At 39.6% G+C, this 17,254-nt stretch overlaps 1 protein-coding gene across 1 annotated transcript in view; it reads left to right on the forward strand.

Moving 5' to 3' along the window:
- Window positions 1-17,254, forward strand: part of DLAT (dihydrolipoamide S-acetyltransferase) — a 37,371-nt gene that overhangs the window by 18,187 nt on the left and 1,930 nt on the right. The window contains exons 8-13 of the mRNA XM_080641806.1: window positions 2,081-2,148; window positions 3,032-3,124; window positions 3,445-3,552; window positions 9,433-9,548; window positions 15,906-16,068; window positions 16,624-16,760. Coding sequence (XP_080497932.1) covers window positions 2,081-2,148; window positions 3,032-3,124; window positions 3,445-3,552; window positions 9,433-9,548; window positions 15,906-16,068; window positions 16,624-16,760 — 685 coding nt within the window. The remainder of the gene's footprint in view (window positions 1-2,080; window positions 2,149-3,031; window positions 3,125-3,444; window positions 3,553-9,432; window positions 9,549-15,905; window positions 16,069-16,623; window positions 16,761-17,254) is intronic.

A 17,254-nucleotide genomic window follows, 5' to 3' on the forward strand; every position in this document is an offset into this window, starting at 1 on the left:
AGTTATTATAGTATTATTGACTGTATTCCCTATGCTGTACTTTACATAAAGGGAAATTTTGTCACTATCCCATTTTATCCTGTGAGCAGGGACTAGTATTAGAGTCTCTCTCCTACAGATGAGACTAAAGTGACTATAGCTATTTGTTTAGTTTATGTTTGACAACAACTGTACATTTTTTGTCCTAGCCTAGTTTTCTTCCCTTTACCAGTATTGCTTTATGATGGTCTGTTGTGCCTTCCTGGGGAGATAGGCAGAAGAATTTAACTCCTAATAGTTAGGTGGCTGAAGGTTAGCATAGGCGAGGCAGTACTACAGCTTTCCTTCTTTTGAGGGGTTGCAGTGTCCGATCGGCCTTGGTTGTAAGGGGCGGTTATGGTTTCTGTCTTTAAAAGGAGGGGAATCTAATAGGGGGACTGCTACCTCTGTTCTAGAGCGCCTGGTGAGGATAAACACAATCCTAGCCAACTCAATTTTCATAATGAAGGAAAGGAGTTGGGACGAACTTCATACAACGAGAATCCTTTTAAAAGTCTGCCTTGGGGGAAGATGAATCAATTTGACCAAATTTTTTCTAGAAGTGGGCCATTGTAAAAGGTATTTTATTAACTAAATTCTGAATCTCCTTAGAATTAAGGTTCAGGATTATTTACTACTTGGGTCTGAAGTTAAACCTAAAGAGGTTGTGGATGGGAGGAGGAAGGAAATTGAAAATAAACTCTAGTAAGAGAACTTTAAAGATCTTTCCTTATGTGTGACATTACACCTATTTCCTTCAGGGTCTCCAACACAGGCCAGTTTAGACTTAGACCCTTGGCTATTATGGGAAAGTTGTGGAAAATGGAGACCACATAAGGAATGAATGGTTCTATAGATAAGATAATTATGACTTAGAGTAATTCATGGTTTTGGGGTAAAAACATTAACTTGCCTGATTTATCTAACACAATTGTTACCATAACTGTTGACTCTGTACAAAGGGAGTTCTTTTCTTTTTTTTTTTTAATTGATTTCAGAGAGAGAGAGAAACATCAATCATTGATTGGCTATCTCTTGCACGCTCCCTATTGGGGATCTAGCCCGCAGCCCGGGCATGTGCCTTGACCCGGAATCATACTCAACGCTCAACCACTGAGCACACCACCCGGGCTCTTTATGGTCAAATGAATCTAGAACCCAAATGAGATCTGTTTAATGGTTCAGAAAGAAGTTTTTTTTGAGCCAACCAGGAGGAGGCACCTAGACTTCCTTTTGGAGGTATAAATTGTACTCAGCATTACCCTTATGCTGGTATTTCCCAATTTGAAAGTAAAGGAGATGAAAAAAATAAAGTACAACTTAATTAGATAAAACTTCAAAAGAGGAATACTTGCTATAGTAAAAAGAACCACTTCTGCCCAGCAGGCGTGGCTCAGTGGTTGAGCGTCTACCTATGCACCAGGAGGTCATGGTTTGATTCCTGGTCAGGGCCCGTGCCCGGGTTGTGGGCTTGATCCCCAGTGTGGGGTGTGCAGGAGGCAGCCCATCAATGATTCTCTCTCATCATTAATGTTTCTATTCCTTTCTCTCCCTTCCTCTCTGAAATAAATAAAAAATATATATAAGAAAAGAAAAGAAACATCAATGATGAGAGAGAATCATTGATCGGCTGCCTCCTGCACGCCCCCTACTGGGGATCGAGTCCGTAACCCAGGCACATGCCCTTGACTGGAAACGAACCTGGGGCCCTTCAGTCCTCGGGCTGATGCTCTATCCACTGAGCAAAACCAGCTAGGACATCATCATTGATGTCTCTATCTCTCTCCCCCTCTCCCTTCTCCTTTGAAATAAGTAAAAATATATTTAAAATAATAATAAAAAAACCACTGTAGATCAAGCAAGAGCACTCTGTGAATTAAAAGTAATAATTGACAAAAGCTGGTATTTCCAAGAACTTGCGAGGGCAGGATTAAGGCTGTGATGCCTTCAGCCTTTGGTAGAGAACCTTAGGAACTTGCACTCAGAATCACAGTGTTGGTCTCCTTGAGGAACCAGCAGTAGGCTGTTGTCTGTGGGATTGATATTTATGTATCTTTTCCAGGGACGGGACCAGAAGGCAGAATCATCAAGAAGGACATCGACTCTTTTGTGCCTACTAAAGCTGCTCCTGTGAGTTACATTGGCTTTTTTTCCAGTTTGTCCCCTGAAAAGTGCTTTGTCCAGCCTGTTAGACCCTTTCATACGTTATATATGAATGAAATAGCTTAACCAGAACTCTCTTTTCTTTTGCCTGATGTCAGGGGCTAACAGTATATGGATATGAATGTGATATCATTCATCTATAAAAACAAAGATGAGACTACATTGACATGCATTCCAAATTGGTTTTTTGTTTTTTTTTTAATAGTGACGCTATATTTTTTTCTAGCACATCCTCTTTTTTCCATTCAGGGCCTACTTTTATTTTATTTAATTTTTAAAATATATTTTTGTTGATTTCAGAGAGGAAGGGAGAGGAAGAGAGAGAGAAACATCAATGATGAGAGAGAATCATTGATGGGCTGCCTCCTGCACGCCCCCTACTGGGGATTGAGCCTGCATCCCAGGCATGTGCCCTGACTGGGAATCAAACTGTGACCTCCCGGTTACGGGCTCAATCCCCCAGTGTGGGGCATGCAAGAGGCAGCCAACCAATGATTCTCTCATCATTGATGTTTCTATCTCTCTTCTCCTCTCTCTTCCTCTCTGAAATCAGTGAAAATATATTTTAAAAAAGTTATTTTGACATAAACTAATCATTACACATACTCTGGCTCAAAGAACAGTGATACTTAAAACATGATTACAGAATTCTAAGTATAAAAATTAAAGTCAAAACTCTTAAGCATGTCCAAATCTGAATCCCTTTTGCACTTGGGATAGAAATAGCTATTTTTCTATTAGGCTTTTAATTTGTATTTTGTCATCTGTACAAGAGTCATTAGTAGTTGTTCCCATTTGCTTATGCTAAGGTTGAGCCACAGTTATTAAGAGCTTTTTTACCTTCCCATAGGCTCCAGCAGCTGCTGTGCCTCCCCCAGCTCCAGGAGTGGCACCAGTACCTACAGGTGTCTTCACAGATATCCCAATCAGCAACATTCGTCGAGTAAGAGTATTATCATAAATCTGGAACTAAGGCGGTGGGAGCATCTTCATTGCATCCATAGTTTGAAACTGACTTTTTTTAGTTGGCAATCTTAGATGATTAGTTTAAGAAATGTTTGGTTTGGCCAGTTATATACTTGGGATAAACACTGTTCTGATTAAACAATGTTAGAAGGAGCTAAGGTATGGTGTAGTCCAAATCTAATAATGCTTTTGAGATAAACATTACCAGGAAAAGGGTAAAGAGGCAAACAGATCCTGAATTAGGTAAAGTCTCACCTCAACTCAAGATAATTGACTTTTGATTCTCTTTGGTTTCAGGTTATTGCACAGCGGTTAATGCAATCTAAGCAAACCATACCTCATTATTACCTTTCTATTGATGTCAATATGGGAGAAGTTTTGTTGGTACGGAAAGAACTTAATAAGGTAAAAGGTCTGGAAATTCCAATTCTATAAACCACTAAACATTGACATTTTTGCCCATATCTTTTGTAACAGTATGCCAGTTGATGATGGAAAATGAGTGTCATCTTAATTTTTACTTGCAAAAACTGTCCTGGAGAAATTTCATTTTTCTAACCCTTGATTAAAGCCTGTCATTTAAAGTTGACTTTGCCATGGATCCATTTTAGCCTAGCAGAGTCACTATGATTCTATGAGACTACTGAGTCCTTTGGTAGATAAGATATAGTGTATTTACTTTGTGTTTATAGTTAAATACCAAACACTTACATAGTGTTTAGCATAAGGCACTTTTTGGGACACAGCATAAGGCATAGTCCTTCTCCATGAGCTTATCTAATTAAGATCATGCATGTGAAAAAGAGAGGAGGCAATTTTTAAAAAATATATATTTTTATTGATTTCAGAGAGGAAAGAAGAGGGAGAGATAGAAACATCCATGATGAGGGAGAATCATTGTTGGCTGCCTCCTGCAAGTCCCCCAACTGGGGATCGAGCCCACAACCTGGGCATGTGCCCTTGACCGGAATCGAATCTGGGACTTTTCAGTTCGCAGGCTCTATCCACTGAGCCAAACTGGCTAGGGCAGGAGGCAATTTTTATTAAAGTAAAAATATTCATTTGTAGATCAGTCTCTGTGGTAACGCCCCTGGTCTGCTAGATTACATTGTTAAGTGTTACAGGAGTTCTGAGAATGGGGAGACCAGTGAAAGCAGTTGGGGAATTCAGAACGGTGTAGAAAACACTTGGTTGAACTGTGGAGAATAGGAAGTGTTTGGCAAAAAAATTGAAGGAAGTTTTCTCCCCCCCCCTTCCTCCTTTCCCGCTCTCCCCCCCCCGCCCAAAAAAAAATCAATAAATTTTTTTTAGTCCTCACCTGAGGATATTTTTACATTGATTTTTTAGAGAGAGTGGAAGAGAGAGGGAAAGACAGAAACATCGATGTAAGAGAAACACATCGATTGGTTGCTTCTTGCACAAGCCCCAAGCAGGGCCCAGGCCGGGGAAGAGCCTGCAACCAAGGTATGTGCCCTAGACCGGAATTGAACCTAGACCCTTTAGACCATAGGCCGACACTCTGTCCACTGAGCCAAACCAGCTAGGACTTTTTTTTTTTTTTTTTTTTTTTAAGGGAAATAAGGACAGCATATGTAGGAGATAGGTTATCTTTTCTCAAGTGGATACCTTTATTTATAAGCAGAAGAATTTGGACTTGATGAATTAAACATTAAGTAATAGTGACATGATGATAGCAATATTGTAAGAAAAATTAATATACTAGATATATACATACTGGCATACCTTAATGGTAGATAATATTGTTGTTTGTCATATAAGCATGAAGTTATGGTGGTAAGGATCTAGACTAGAGATTTGTATTAAGAATGGAGTAGGAGGCCCTGGCTGGTTTGGCTCAGTGGATACAGCATCAGCCTGCGGAATGAAGTGTCCTGGGTTCGATTCCGGCCAGGGGCACATGCCTGGGTTGTGGGCTCGGTCCCCAGTAGGGGGTGTGCAGGAGGCAGCCAATCAATGGTTCTCTCTCATCATTAATGTTTCTATTTCTGTCTCTCCCTCTTCTTTCCTCTCTGAAATCAATAAAAGAAATATATTTTTTTAAAAAAAAGAATGGAGTAGGATACAGGAAGATGAAAAATATTTTCAAGAATTGAAAAGTAGCCCTAACCGGTTTGGCTCAGTGGATAGAGCGTCGGCCTGCGGACTGAAGGGTACCGGGTTCGATCCCGGTCAGGGGCATGTGCCTTGGTTGCGGGCACATCCCCAGTGGGAGGTATGCAGGAGGCAGCTGATCAATGTTTCTCTCCCATTGATGTTTCTAACTCTCTATCTCTCTCCCTTCCTCTCTGTAAAAAATCAATAAAATATATTTAAAAAAAAAAAAAAAAAAAAAGTAAGAATTGAAAAGTAAGAGCCCTAACCGGTTTGGCTCAGTGGATAGAGCGTCGGCCTGCGGACTCAAGGGTCCCAGGTTCGATTCCGGTCAAGGGCATGTACCTTGGTTGCGGGCACATCCCCAGTAAGGGGTGTGCAGGAGGCAGCTGATTGATGTTTCTCTCTCATCGATGTTTCTAACTCTCTCTTCCTCTTCCTCCCTCTCTGTAAAAAGTCAATAAAATATATTAAAAAAAAAAAAAAAAAAAAGTCTTAAGAGGAGCCAGAGGGAAAAAAAAACACACACAAAAAAACAAAAACAAACAAACAAAAAAATGCCAAAACCGGTTTGGCTCAGTGGATAGAGCGTCGGCCTGCGGACTGAAAGGTCCCGGGTTCGATTCCGGTCAAGGGCATGTACCTTGGTTGCGGGCACATCCCCAGTAGGAGGTGTGCAAGAGGCAGCTGATCGATGTTTCTCTCTCATCGATGTTTCTGACTATCCTTCTTCCTTCCTCTCTGTAAAAAATCAATAAAATATATATTAAAAGCCCTGACCGGTTTGGCTCAGTGGATAGAGCGTCGGCCTGCGGACTGAGGGGTCCCGGGTTTGATCCCGGTCAGGGGCATGTGCCTTGGTTGCGGGCACATCCCCCGTGGGGGGTGTGCAGGAGGCGGCTGATCGATGTTTCTCTCTCATCGATGTTTCTGGCTCTCTGTCCCTCTCCCTTCCTCTCTGTAATCAATAAAATATATTTAAAAAAAAAATATATATATATATATATATTAAAAAAAAAAAAAAAGAATTGAAAAGTAAGAGCCAAACTTCTTTTTTTTTTTTTTAAAATATATTTTATTGATTTTTTTACAGAGAGGAAGGAAGAGTGACAGATAGTCAGAAACATCGATGAGAGAGAAGCATCAATCAGCTGCCTCCTGCACACCTCCTACTGGGGATGTGCCCGCAACCAAGTTACATGCCCTTGACCGGAATCGAACCCGGGACCCTTCAGTCCACAGGCTGACGCTCTATCCACTGAGCCAAACCGGTTTTGGCAAGAGCCAAACTTCTTAAAGTGGCATAGGGTCCTTACACAGGCTGTCTGTAATCTCTCTGACTTCCTCTTCTACTACTTTCCCACTTGCTCGCTCTGCTGAAGACACAATAGTTGCCTTGCTATTCTTCAACATTCTACCTATACACCTACATGCTGTTCCTTCTGTATGGGATATGTTTCCTCTAGTATCTACCTGGCTTCCTCCTGCACCTCCTGAAGGATTTGATTTAATATTACCTCGTTTTCTCTGGTCATCTTACTCTAAAGTTAAGGGAAGAGGAATGAGGTAAATAAGTTCTCCCTTTAGTTCTTATCCCAGCTTTATTTTTCTCCTTAGCTCTTAACAATGTCTATATGTTTATTTTATTATCTGATAATAGAATTTATATACATTTTTTTTCATTGCTTTAGGGCTTTAGAGTTATATGCCCAACAGAGTAGACTCTCAAATATTAGGTGCAAGAATGGATAAATGAAGCAGTGAAGCATCAGCACAACTGGCCTCAGGGGTCATAGATGATGACAGACTTTCATTGTCAAAATATGAAAGCTATTTTATAATATATTTGTGAGTTAGGCATGAAAAATATATGTCCAATACATTATTTTATTTAATTATATTAAATTGTTTATTCAGATATAATTAAATAGCATGCCATTCACCCATTTAAAGTTTACAATTCAGTGGGTCTTAGTATATTCAGAATTGTATGACAAATCACCACAATGAATTTTAGAATATTTTCATCATCCCAAAATGAAACCATACACCTTCCAGCTATAACCGCAGCCCTAAACAACCACTAATCTACTTTCTGTCGTATAGATTTGCCTATTCTGGATATTTTCTGTAAGGGTTAGGGATTTAATTGAATCCGTAGATCAATTTGGGGAGTATTGCCATCTTAACAATATTAAGATGAGCACAGGATGTCTTTCCATTTATTTAGTTCTTTAATTTCAATGATTTTTGTAGTTTTAGAGTACAAGTTTTTGCACTTCTTTTGTTAATTTTTTTCCTAGGTATTTTCTTTTTAATACTGTTATAAATTTTATTTTCAGATAGTTTGTTGCTATTGTATAGAAATACAAATTGACTTTTGTATATTGATCTTGTATCCTACAACATTGGTTTTTAGTGTGTTCCTTAGGATTTTCTATATACAAAGTCATGTCATCTGCAAATATAGTTTTGCTTTTTCCTTTCTAATCTGGATGCCTTTTATTTCCTTTTACTGCCTCACTTCTCTGGCTTGCACATCTATTGCAATGTTGAATAGAAGCGGCAAGAGTAGACACCTTGTCTTATTCTTTTTTTTTTTTTTTTTAAATATATTTTTATTGATATCAGAGAGGGAGGGAGAGGGAGAGAGAGATAGAAACATCAATGATGAGAGAGAATCATCGATCGGCTGCCTCCCGCCAACCCCCCACTGGGGATCGAGCCCACAACCCAGGCACGTGCCCTTGACTGGAACCGAACCCGGGATGCTTGAGTCCACAGGCCAACACTCTATCCACTGAGCCAAACCAGCTAGGGCAACCTTGTCTTATTCTTGACCTTAGGGGGAAGTAAGTCTTTCCCCACTGAAATAAGATGATGATTGTGGAGTTTTTATAGATCTTTTATCATCAAGAAGTTACCTTCTATTTCTAGTTTGTTGAATGTTCTTATCATGAAGAGTTGTTGAATTTTGTCAAATGCTTTTCTGTGTCTCTTGAATGGTCATGTGGTTTTTGTCCTATACTCTATTAAGACATTATTACATTAATTGATTTTTAGATGTTAAAGCAACCTTGCATTCCTACAACAAATCCAATTATGTCATGGTGAATACTCTTATTTATTTATTTGTTTATTTATTATCATTATTATTTTTTAATCCTCACCCGAGGATATTTTTCTATTGATTTTTAGAGAGAGTGGAAGAGAAAGGGAAAGACAGAAAATTATCAATGTGAGAGAAACACATCAATTGGTTTCCTCCTGCACACGCCCCAACCAGGGCCCAGGCCAAGGAAGAGCCTGCAACCAAGGGACGTGCCTTTGACTGGAATCGAACCCAGGACCCTTTGGTCTGCAGGCTGATGCTCTATCCATTGAGCCAAACTGGCTAGGGCCACGCTTCACTTTCTTTAGTAATTATAGATCTATTTAAAGGTTCTGTTTCTTTTTTTATTTTACTTTGGTAGTTTGTATTTTTCTAGGAATTTGTCCATTTCATCTAGGTTATCTAATTTGTTGGCATATGGGTGTTCATATGGGTGTTCTAACTATAATTCTTCTTATTTCTGTTCGTCAGGTAGTAATGTCCCCTTCATTTCAGATCTTAGGAGTTTGAATCTTTTTCTTTGTCATGCTATGTAAACATTTGTTGTTTTATTGATCTTTTCAAAGAAACAACTTCTGGTTTTGAGATAAATGAAAATGAAGACACGCTGAAACCGGTTTGGCTCAGTGGATAGAGCCTGCATACTGAAGGGTCCCGGGTCAAGGGCATGTACCTTGGTTGCGGGCACATCCCCAGTGGGGGGTGTGCAGGAGGCAGCTGATCGATGTTTCTCTCTCATCGATGTTTCTAGCTCTCTATCCCTCTCCCTTCCTCTCTGTAAAATATTAATAAAATATATTTTAAAAAAAATTAAAAAAAAGAAAATGAAGACACAACATACCATAACTTATGGGATGCAGCTAAAGCAGTGCTTAGCAGGAAACTTAAAAGCTTTAGACACCTACATTAAAAAAGACGAAGTAATCAACTTCTGGCTTCATTTCATCCTTTCCCCTTCAGGACATTTGTATATCCCTCTCCCATCCCCTTTCCCAAGATTATATAATTTCAGTAATTGGGAAGCTAATTTAAGAAACTGCAATGCTTTCTTGTCTTTGCAGATGTTAGAAGGGAAAAGCAAAATTTCTGTCAATGACTTCCTCATAAAAGCTTCAGCTTTGGCATGTTTAAAAGTTCCTGAAGCAAATTCTTCTTGGCTGGACACAGTTATAAGACAGTAAGTATAACACTCTGGGGAAGGTATATATCCATCAGCAGTTTTGTTGTGTTATCTAATGTATACCTAGGAGTGTAGGGTAAGGAGAAATGGAATACAGAGAGAACTATAACTGCCATAGGTAAAACAATTTGTAAACAGCATAGAACTATTTATGAGACAGTCCTAAGTTTACATAGTAAAGAATACAGATTCTTTGTATGAGCTCAGGAAAGGGAAATGATTGTATGTATATGTACAGTTAAATTGATAATGATTCTTACAAAGGAAAGTTGATATATTTTTTGTTCACTAGTTCTGCTGAACTTTAGAGGGGGGACAAATTTGAAAACAAACCAAAAAACAGTTTTATTAATGTTATGGTGACATGTGACGAGTGGTGGCACCTGTCTTTCACATATTGTCTCATTTAATCCTATGACCACCTTATAAGCTAGGCACTTCACTCCCATTTTCTAGATGAAGAAACTGAGGCTTAGTGAGTTAAATAACTATCCCTGAGTTAATATGTTAATAGAACTGTGATTGGAAACCAGGATTCTGACTTCTAAACCTAGGCTTTTCCTATTATGTAGGCTTTTAAATATTATTAATTTAATCTTTATTAAAATAATAGTATATATGTTAAAATATTGCTGCATGGCTTACAGTGACCTGCTCAGCCTTTAATTTGAAGTCCACTCCCAAAAGGCAAACACAGCTTTTAAACTATTATTTCTTCTGGTATTTACCTTCATAATGGATTTTTTTTCATTTCTTTTACTTTACTGAATGATTTCCTATTAAAGAAGAATTAAGACTTATTTTACTCTCCCTAAACACTCCCACCCACCCATCATCCCATGAAATGGATTATAGCACAAATTTTGTTTATGACTAAAATGTTTAGTATGCTTTGAATACTAACCTAACTGCTTTTATTTATAATCCTCACTAGAGGATATTTTTCCCCCCATTAATTTTTTTGTAATCTTGTTAAAGGTATTACATGTCCTCTTTCTTCCCCCATTAACCACCTCCAGCTATCTATCCCCTGCCCCACACCCAGGCTTTTACCACCTTCACTGTCTGTGTCCATGTGCCATGCATACATACATACAAGGTCTTTGGTTGATTACCTCCCCACCCATCCACCCTCCCCCGCCTTCCCTCTGAGATTCTGCATTCTTTTTTTTTTTTTTTAATCTTTATTCAGATTACAATTATTTCTCCTTTTTCCCCCCATAGCTCCCCTCCCAGTTCCCACCCCACCTTCTGCCCTTACCTCCCCCTCACTGTCCTCATCCATAGGTGTATGATTTTTGTCCATTCACTTCATGAACCCCCCCATACCCTTTTCCCCCTGAGAATTATCAGTCCACTCCCTTTCTATACCCCTGATTCTATTATATTCACCAGATTATTCTGTTCCTCGGGTTTTTAATTCACTTGATTTTTAGGTTCACTTGTTGATAGATATGTATTTGTTGTTCATAATTTTTCTCTTTACTTTTTTCTTCTTCCTCTTCTTTAAGAATACCTTTCAGCATTTCATATAATACTGGTTTGGTGGTGATGAACTCCTTTAGCTTTTTCTTATCTGTGAAGCTCTTTATCTTCCCTTCAATTCTGAATGATAGCTTTGCTGGGTAGAGTAATCTTGGTTGTAGGTTCTTGCTATTCATCACATTGAAAATTTCTTGCCACTCCGTCTGGCCTGCATAGTTTCTGTTGAGAAATCAGCTGACAGTCGTATGGGTGCTCCCTTGTAGGTAATTAACTGTTTTTCTCTTGCTGCTTTTAATATTCTCTCTTTGTCTTTTGCTCTTGGCATTTTAATTATAATGTGTCTTGGTGTGGTCCTCTTTGGATTCCTTTTGTTTGGGGTTCTGTGGGCTTCCTGGACTTGTAAGTCTATTTCTTTCACCAGGTGGGGGAAGTTTTTGGTCATTATTTCTTCAAATAGGTTTTCAGTATCTTGCTCTCTCTCTTCTTCTGGCACCCCCATAATTCTGATGTTGGTACGCTTGAAGTTGTCCCAGAGTCTTCTTACACTATCTTCAACTTTTTGGATTTTTTTTTGCTTTTTGCTTTTTTGGTTGAGTGTTTTTTGCTTCTTTGTGTTTCAATTCTTTGACTTGATTTTTGTGTTCCTCTTGTCTGTTTTTGGGTCTCTGTATAATATTTTTTATTTCAGTCAGTGTATGTTTAATTTCTAGTTGGTCCTTTTTCATATCTTCGAGGGTCTCGTTATATTTATCGGCCTTTTCTAGGATATTCTTAAAAAGCCTTATAACCGTGGTTTTGAATTCTATATCCAGTCGTTTGTTTTCCTCCATTTCTTTCGTTTGTGATCTGATTCTTGGACGCCGCATTTTCACTGCTTCCCTGAGTTGGTAAGGTAGATTTGTGTGCTAGGTTTCCAATATGGCCCAGTGGGTCTGCCTCCCCAGTTAACCTGAGGTGGACACTCTTGGTGCACCCCTTTGTGGACTGTGTGTACAGCCTTGTTGTAATTAAGTCTTGATTGTTGTTGGTATCACTGGGAAGAATTGACCTCCAGGCCAGTTGGCTGTAAGGATCAGCTGTGTCTATGCTGGGAGAAGTTCGGTGCTGGAGACAGCCTTATAGGATTAGACTTGCCAAATTGCAAAAGCCTCTGTGCTCAGCTTGGATGGGGTGGAGTCTCAGTCTTGGCTTCCTGTCAGCCTTACCCTTGCGCGCACGTGTGCGCCTTCAGACCTCCACCTTCCCTGGCTCCTGAGTCTCTGCCCGAGAGTCCAGACTCCCCCCACAAGAGCGTGGGTCCCCAGGGGCTCGCCTGGAACCAGGGTTCAGTGCAGTCAGGAACCTCCGACTCCCTTCCACTAGGGAAAGCCTGTGGCAACCTCCGCAGCCTTTGTGCGCACTGGCGCGCGTGCGAGCACGCTTTCAGTCCTCCGCCTTCCCCGGCTCCCGAGTCTCCACCCGAGAGTCCAGACTCCCCCCACAAGAGCGTGGGTCTCCAGGGGCTCGCCTGGAACTGGGGTTCAGTGCAGTCAGAACTGGGGCCCAGTGCATTCAGGAGCCTCTGACTCCCTTCCACTAGGGAAAGCCTGTGGCAACCTCTGCAGCCTTTGTGCGCACTGGCGCGTGCGCGCTTTCAGTCCTCCGCCTTCCCCGGCTCCGGAGTCTCCGCCCAAGAGTCCAGACTTCCCCCGTAAGAGCGTGGGTCCCCAGGGGCTCGCCTGGAACTGGGGTTCAGTGCAGTCAGAACTGGGGTTCAGTGTGGTCGGGGGCTTCCTTCCCCCTTCCGCCAGAGAAAGTCATCCAGGCTCTCAGCCGCCCTTCCTCTCTGCGCGCACAAAGACCCTTTGCCGTACCTCCAATTCTCTGTGAGCTTTTCTCTTTCCTTCTAGTTGTAGAATTTTCACTCAGCCAGCTTTCCTGTGGTTCTGGATGGTGTCCGTTCTGTCTTTTAGTTGTAGTTTTGAAATTGTTGTGCGAGGCAGCAGTTTAGGTGCTTACCTATGCCGCCATCTTGGTTTCTCCTGAGATTCTGCATTCTGTCCTATGCTTCCATGTTGCTGGATCCTCTCTGTTCATCAGTTTATTTTGTTCATTAGATTCTACCTATGAGTGAGACCATATGATACTTGTCTTTCTCTGACTGACTTAATTTCACTTAGCATAATACACTCTTAAGTCCCTCCATGCTCTCTCAGGGTGCAATTGTCCCACAGCTTTTTATTTATTTTTTAATTGATTTCAGAGAGGAAGGGAGAGGGAGAGAAACATCAATGATGAGAATCATTGATTGGCTGCCTCCCGCACGCCCCCTTCTGGGGATCAAGCCCATAACCTGGGCATGTGTCCTTGACTGGAATCGAACCCGGGACCATTCAGTCTGCAGGCCGATGCTCTATCCACTGAGCAAAACTGGCTAGGGCTATATCACAGCTTTTTTTTATCCACTCTTCTACTGATGGGCACTTGGGCTGTTTCCAAATCTTAGCTGTTATAAATTGTGCTATGTACATAGGGGTGCATATATTCTTTTTGATTGGTGTTTTGGGTTTCTTATGATATATTCCTAGAAATGGGCTCACTGGGTCAAATGGCAGTTACATATTTAATTTTTTGAGGAAACTCCATACTGTTTTCCATAATGGCTGCACCAGTCTGCATTGCCACCAGCAGTGCACTAGGGTTCCCTTTTCTCTGCATCTTCACCAACACTTGTCATTTGTTGATTTGTTGATGGTAGCTATTTTGACAGGTGTGAGGTGATACCTCGTTGTTGTGATTTTTTAAAATATATTTTTATTGATTTCAGAGAGAAAGGGAGAGGGAGAGAGATGGAAACATCAATGATGAGAGAGAATCGTTGATTTGCTGCCTCCTGCACACCCCACACTGGAGATGGAACCTGAAACCTAGGCATGTGTCCTGACTGGGAATCAAATGGTGACCTCCTGGCTCATAGGTTGACACTCAACCAGTGAGCCATGCTGGCTGGCCGGGCCCTCATTGTTGTTTTAATTTGCATCTCTTATGATCAGTGACTTTGAGCATTTTTTCATATGTCATTTGGCCATGTATGTGTCTACTTTGGAGGTGTGTCTATTTAGGTCCTTTGCCCATTTTTTAATTGGATTGTTTGTCTTCCTTTTGTTAAGTTGTATGAGTTCCTTAACTCTTTATTAGCTGTATCATTGCCAAGTATGTTCTCCCATACAGTGGGCTTCCTTTTCATTTTGTTAATGGTTTCTTTTGCTGTGCAGAAGCTTTTTATTTTGATGTAGTCCCATTTGTTTATTTTCTCCTGTGTTTCCTTTGCCCTAGGACAGTGGTAGATTCCAGGGTCAAAACACAGACATCTCTTTGAGAGGGCCGCTATGAACATCTGCGTACAATTTGTGTTGACATGTTTTCATTTCTCTGGTAGATTCCTTAAAGTGGAATTGTTGGGTCATAGGGTAAATTTATATTTAACCTTTAAAGAATATCTGAAGGAACCACTACTCAGGTAAAAGGATTGAGGTTGCAGGGCCGTTTCTCAGTATTGTTAATTATTACCAAATACCATTCATTCATTTGTTCATAGAGCTACTCAATAAGTATTTATTGAACATGTACTGTTTGCTAGATTCAGTGGTAAACAAAATAGGAAACACCATCTGTACTCTCTTAGGAAGAAGATTATAAATAAGTAATATTGTAATAACAGGATAATTAAGAAAGCAGTATTTGCTGTGTGATATCTTGGACGGAGCCCAGGTATAACTGCTAAAGGCCACAAACTGTATTATTAGAGTGGGTCTCTTTTTTACAATGGCAAAAGCCTGCTGCCTCTGGCAGCTTGGGCACTTTGTGGGATTTGGTACCCACAATCTTCTAAAGTTTGTGCCTAGAATGAGCTGAAGTTTTCCTTCATGTGAAGTTTTAACTTTTCTTGATTGCAGAACACTTTGTCAGGGGCCCTCTCACAGATACCCAAGGATACTGTAGATATAATTCAGGAGTTAGAGAACTTGGATAAGGCAAAGAATCATTCTTTTCCACTCAACTGTAACTGAAATTTAGTGTTTCCTCCTGTTAAACATGTAGAAAACAAATCAAACAGCTATTAATAATACTTGTGCTGATGATCAGTAAAACTCAGTTTCATGTCACAACCTATAGTTGTTGCAGGTGTGTTAAAATATCATTTTGCTTATCACTACTTTAAAATTATAGCCATTATTAGACCTGCTGCAACATCTTGTTAATGAGTTAATATAAAAGCACATATATCATTTTGTTTTTTGAATAATTAGATAACTAAATTTCAATATACTTGTGGGTTTTTTTTGTTCATTGGTTTCGTTTTTTTGGTGACTTATTTTACTTTCTTTGTTAAAAATATATATGTATTCTGAGATGAGACCCAAATGCAAAGATGCTCATGGTGTAGAAAAGATAGGAAATCTCGTGGTCTGGCGCACCACCACCCTACATCCTGAACACTCCTCTTTCTCCCACAGTGCAGTCCTTTCCCTTCATTCTTCCTTTCCTCTGCTCAACTCCAGCCAATCCACTTCATCTCAGAATCCAAGGAGTTTTTTTTTGTTTAATTCCTCACTGAATGCTAAACTGCCTTCTCCAACTACACCCATGTGTTAGTTGAGGCAGATGGGAAAGTTAGAGAATACATGTGAAACCAACCTACTGACACATTAAAAGTGTATGTGGGGCGGGGTTGGAACAGCAGAATGTAAAAATCAGGAAAGATATCTCTCTGGCTAAACAGTAGCACAAACTGAAGTAAATATCAATAATCTTACTTAACCTGACACAGAATCTCTTAATAAACAATGTTGATGATCATTGAGATTTTCCTTTTTTCTTTTTAAATAGAAATCATGTTGTCGATATCAGTGTTGCAGTCAGTACCCCTGCAGGACTCATCACACCTATTGTATTTAATGCACATATAAAGGGACTGGAAACCATTGCTAATGATGTCGCTTCTTTAGCAACCAAAGCACGAGAGGGTAAACTACAGCCACATGAATTCCAGGTAAAGTATTATTTATTTTCCTTCTGCATGTTAAGAATTTTGTTATTTTTAAGGTCGGCATTATGTTTTTATTGCATTTTCCACCTTTTTTTCCTGCCTAGTATTTCCATTGACACAAAGTCCTGAAAATAAAGAAAAATTGAGTAACTTTTCAAAGGCTAAAAATAATGTTTCCCAGCTAGTGTACAAAAACCACACACCTACTTTTACTGTTATTGTAAAGAGTGCATATTTTAAGTTAGGGTATTTCATTCAGGCCTCTTTTTTTTCTTTTAGTTTTAATGACATAATTAGCAAAGAGGAATTATATATATTTAAGGTGTGCAACTTAATGTTTTGACATATACATATATTATGAAATGATCACCACAATCAAGCTAATTAATGTCTGTCACTTTATATACTTCTATTTTCCTCTTTTTTTTTTTTTTTTTTTTTTTTAATGGTAGTTCAGAAGCTTTTCTTAAAGGATTACCTTAAGGACTTTTCACAAAATGTCTTTTTTTTTTTTTTTAATATGTTGACAAGCAATAACATGATATTTTTTTCCTCTAGGGTGGCACTTTTACAATCTCCAATTTAGGAATGTTTGGAATTAAGAACTTCTCTGCTATTATTAACCCACCTCAGGCATGTATTTTGGCCATTGGTGCTTCAGAAGATAGACTGGTTCCAGCAGATAATGAAAAAGGGTAAGTGCCAAAATGGAGAGGGAGCTATAAGTTCATTTTCATTACATTATACCTATTTTTTAGTTTAGTTTTAGACTTATTGGCATGCCTTATTGGAACTTTAGTGTCAGACATAAGTATAGAATGAAGTTTCTCAGGGAAGCAACTCTTCTTATTTTACTAAATGCAGTTAATCTTTTTTGAGATGGGAAGCCTTATTTACTCTTAAGTAAATAAGTTAGGGGTCAGCATGCTTTTTTCTTAAAGAGGCATATAGTAAATATTTTAGGCTTTGTGGGTCATATGGTCTCTGTTGCAAATCCTCTGCCACTGTAGTGTGAAAGCAGTCATAGGTACTATGTAAATGAATTCCAGTAAACTCCATTTGGTGGGATTTGGCCTGTGGGCTTTTAGTTTGCCAGTCCATGTTCCACATGGCTGTTTGGTCTGTTTCTTCAAGCTATTTAGTCTGGAAGTATATAGGACATGAACAGTAGGTCGAAAATAATGTTACC

The sequence above is a fragment of the Plecotus auritus genome (genome assembly GCF_963455305.1).
Source record: "Plecotus auritus genome assembly, chromosome: 9".
NCBI classification, from domain to species: Eukaryota; Metazoa; Chordata; class Mammalia; order Chiroptera; family Vespertilionidae; genus Plecotus; species Plecotus auritus.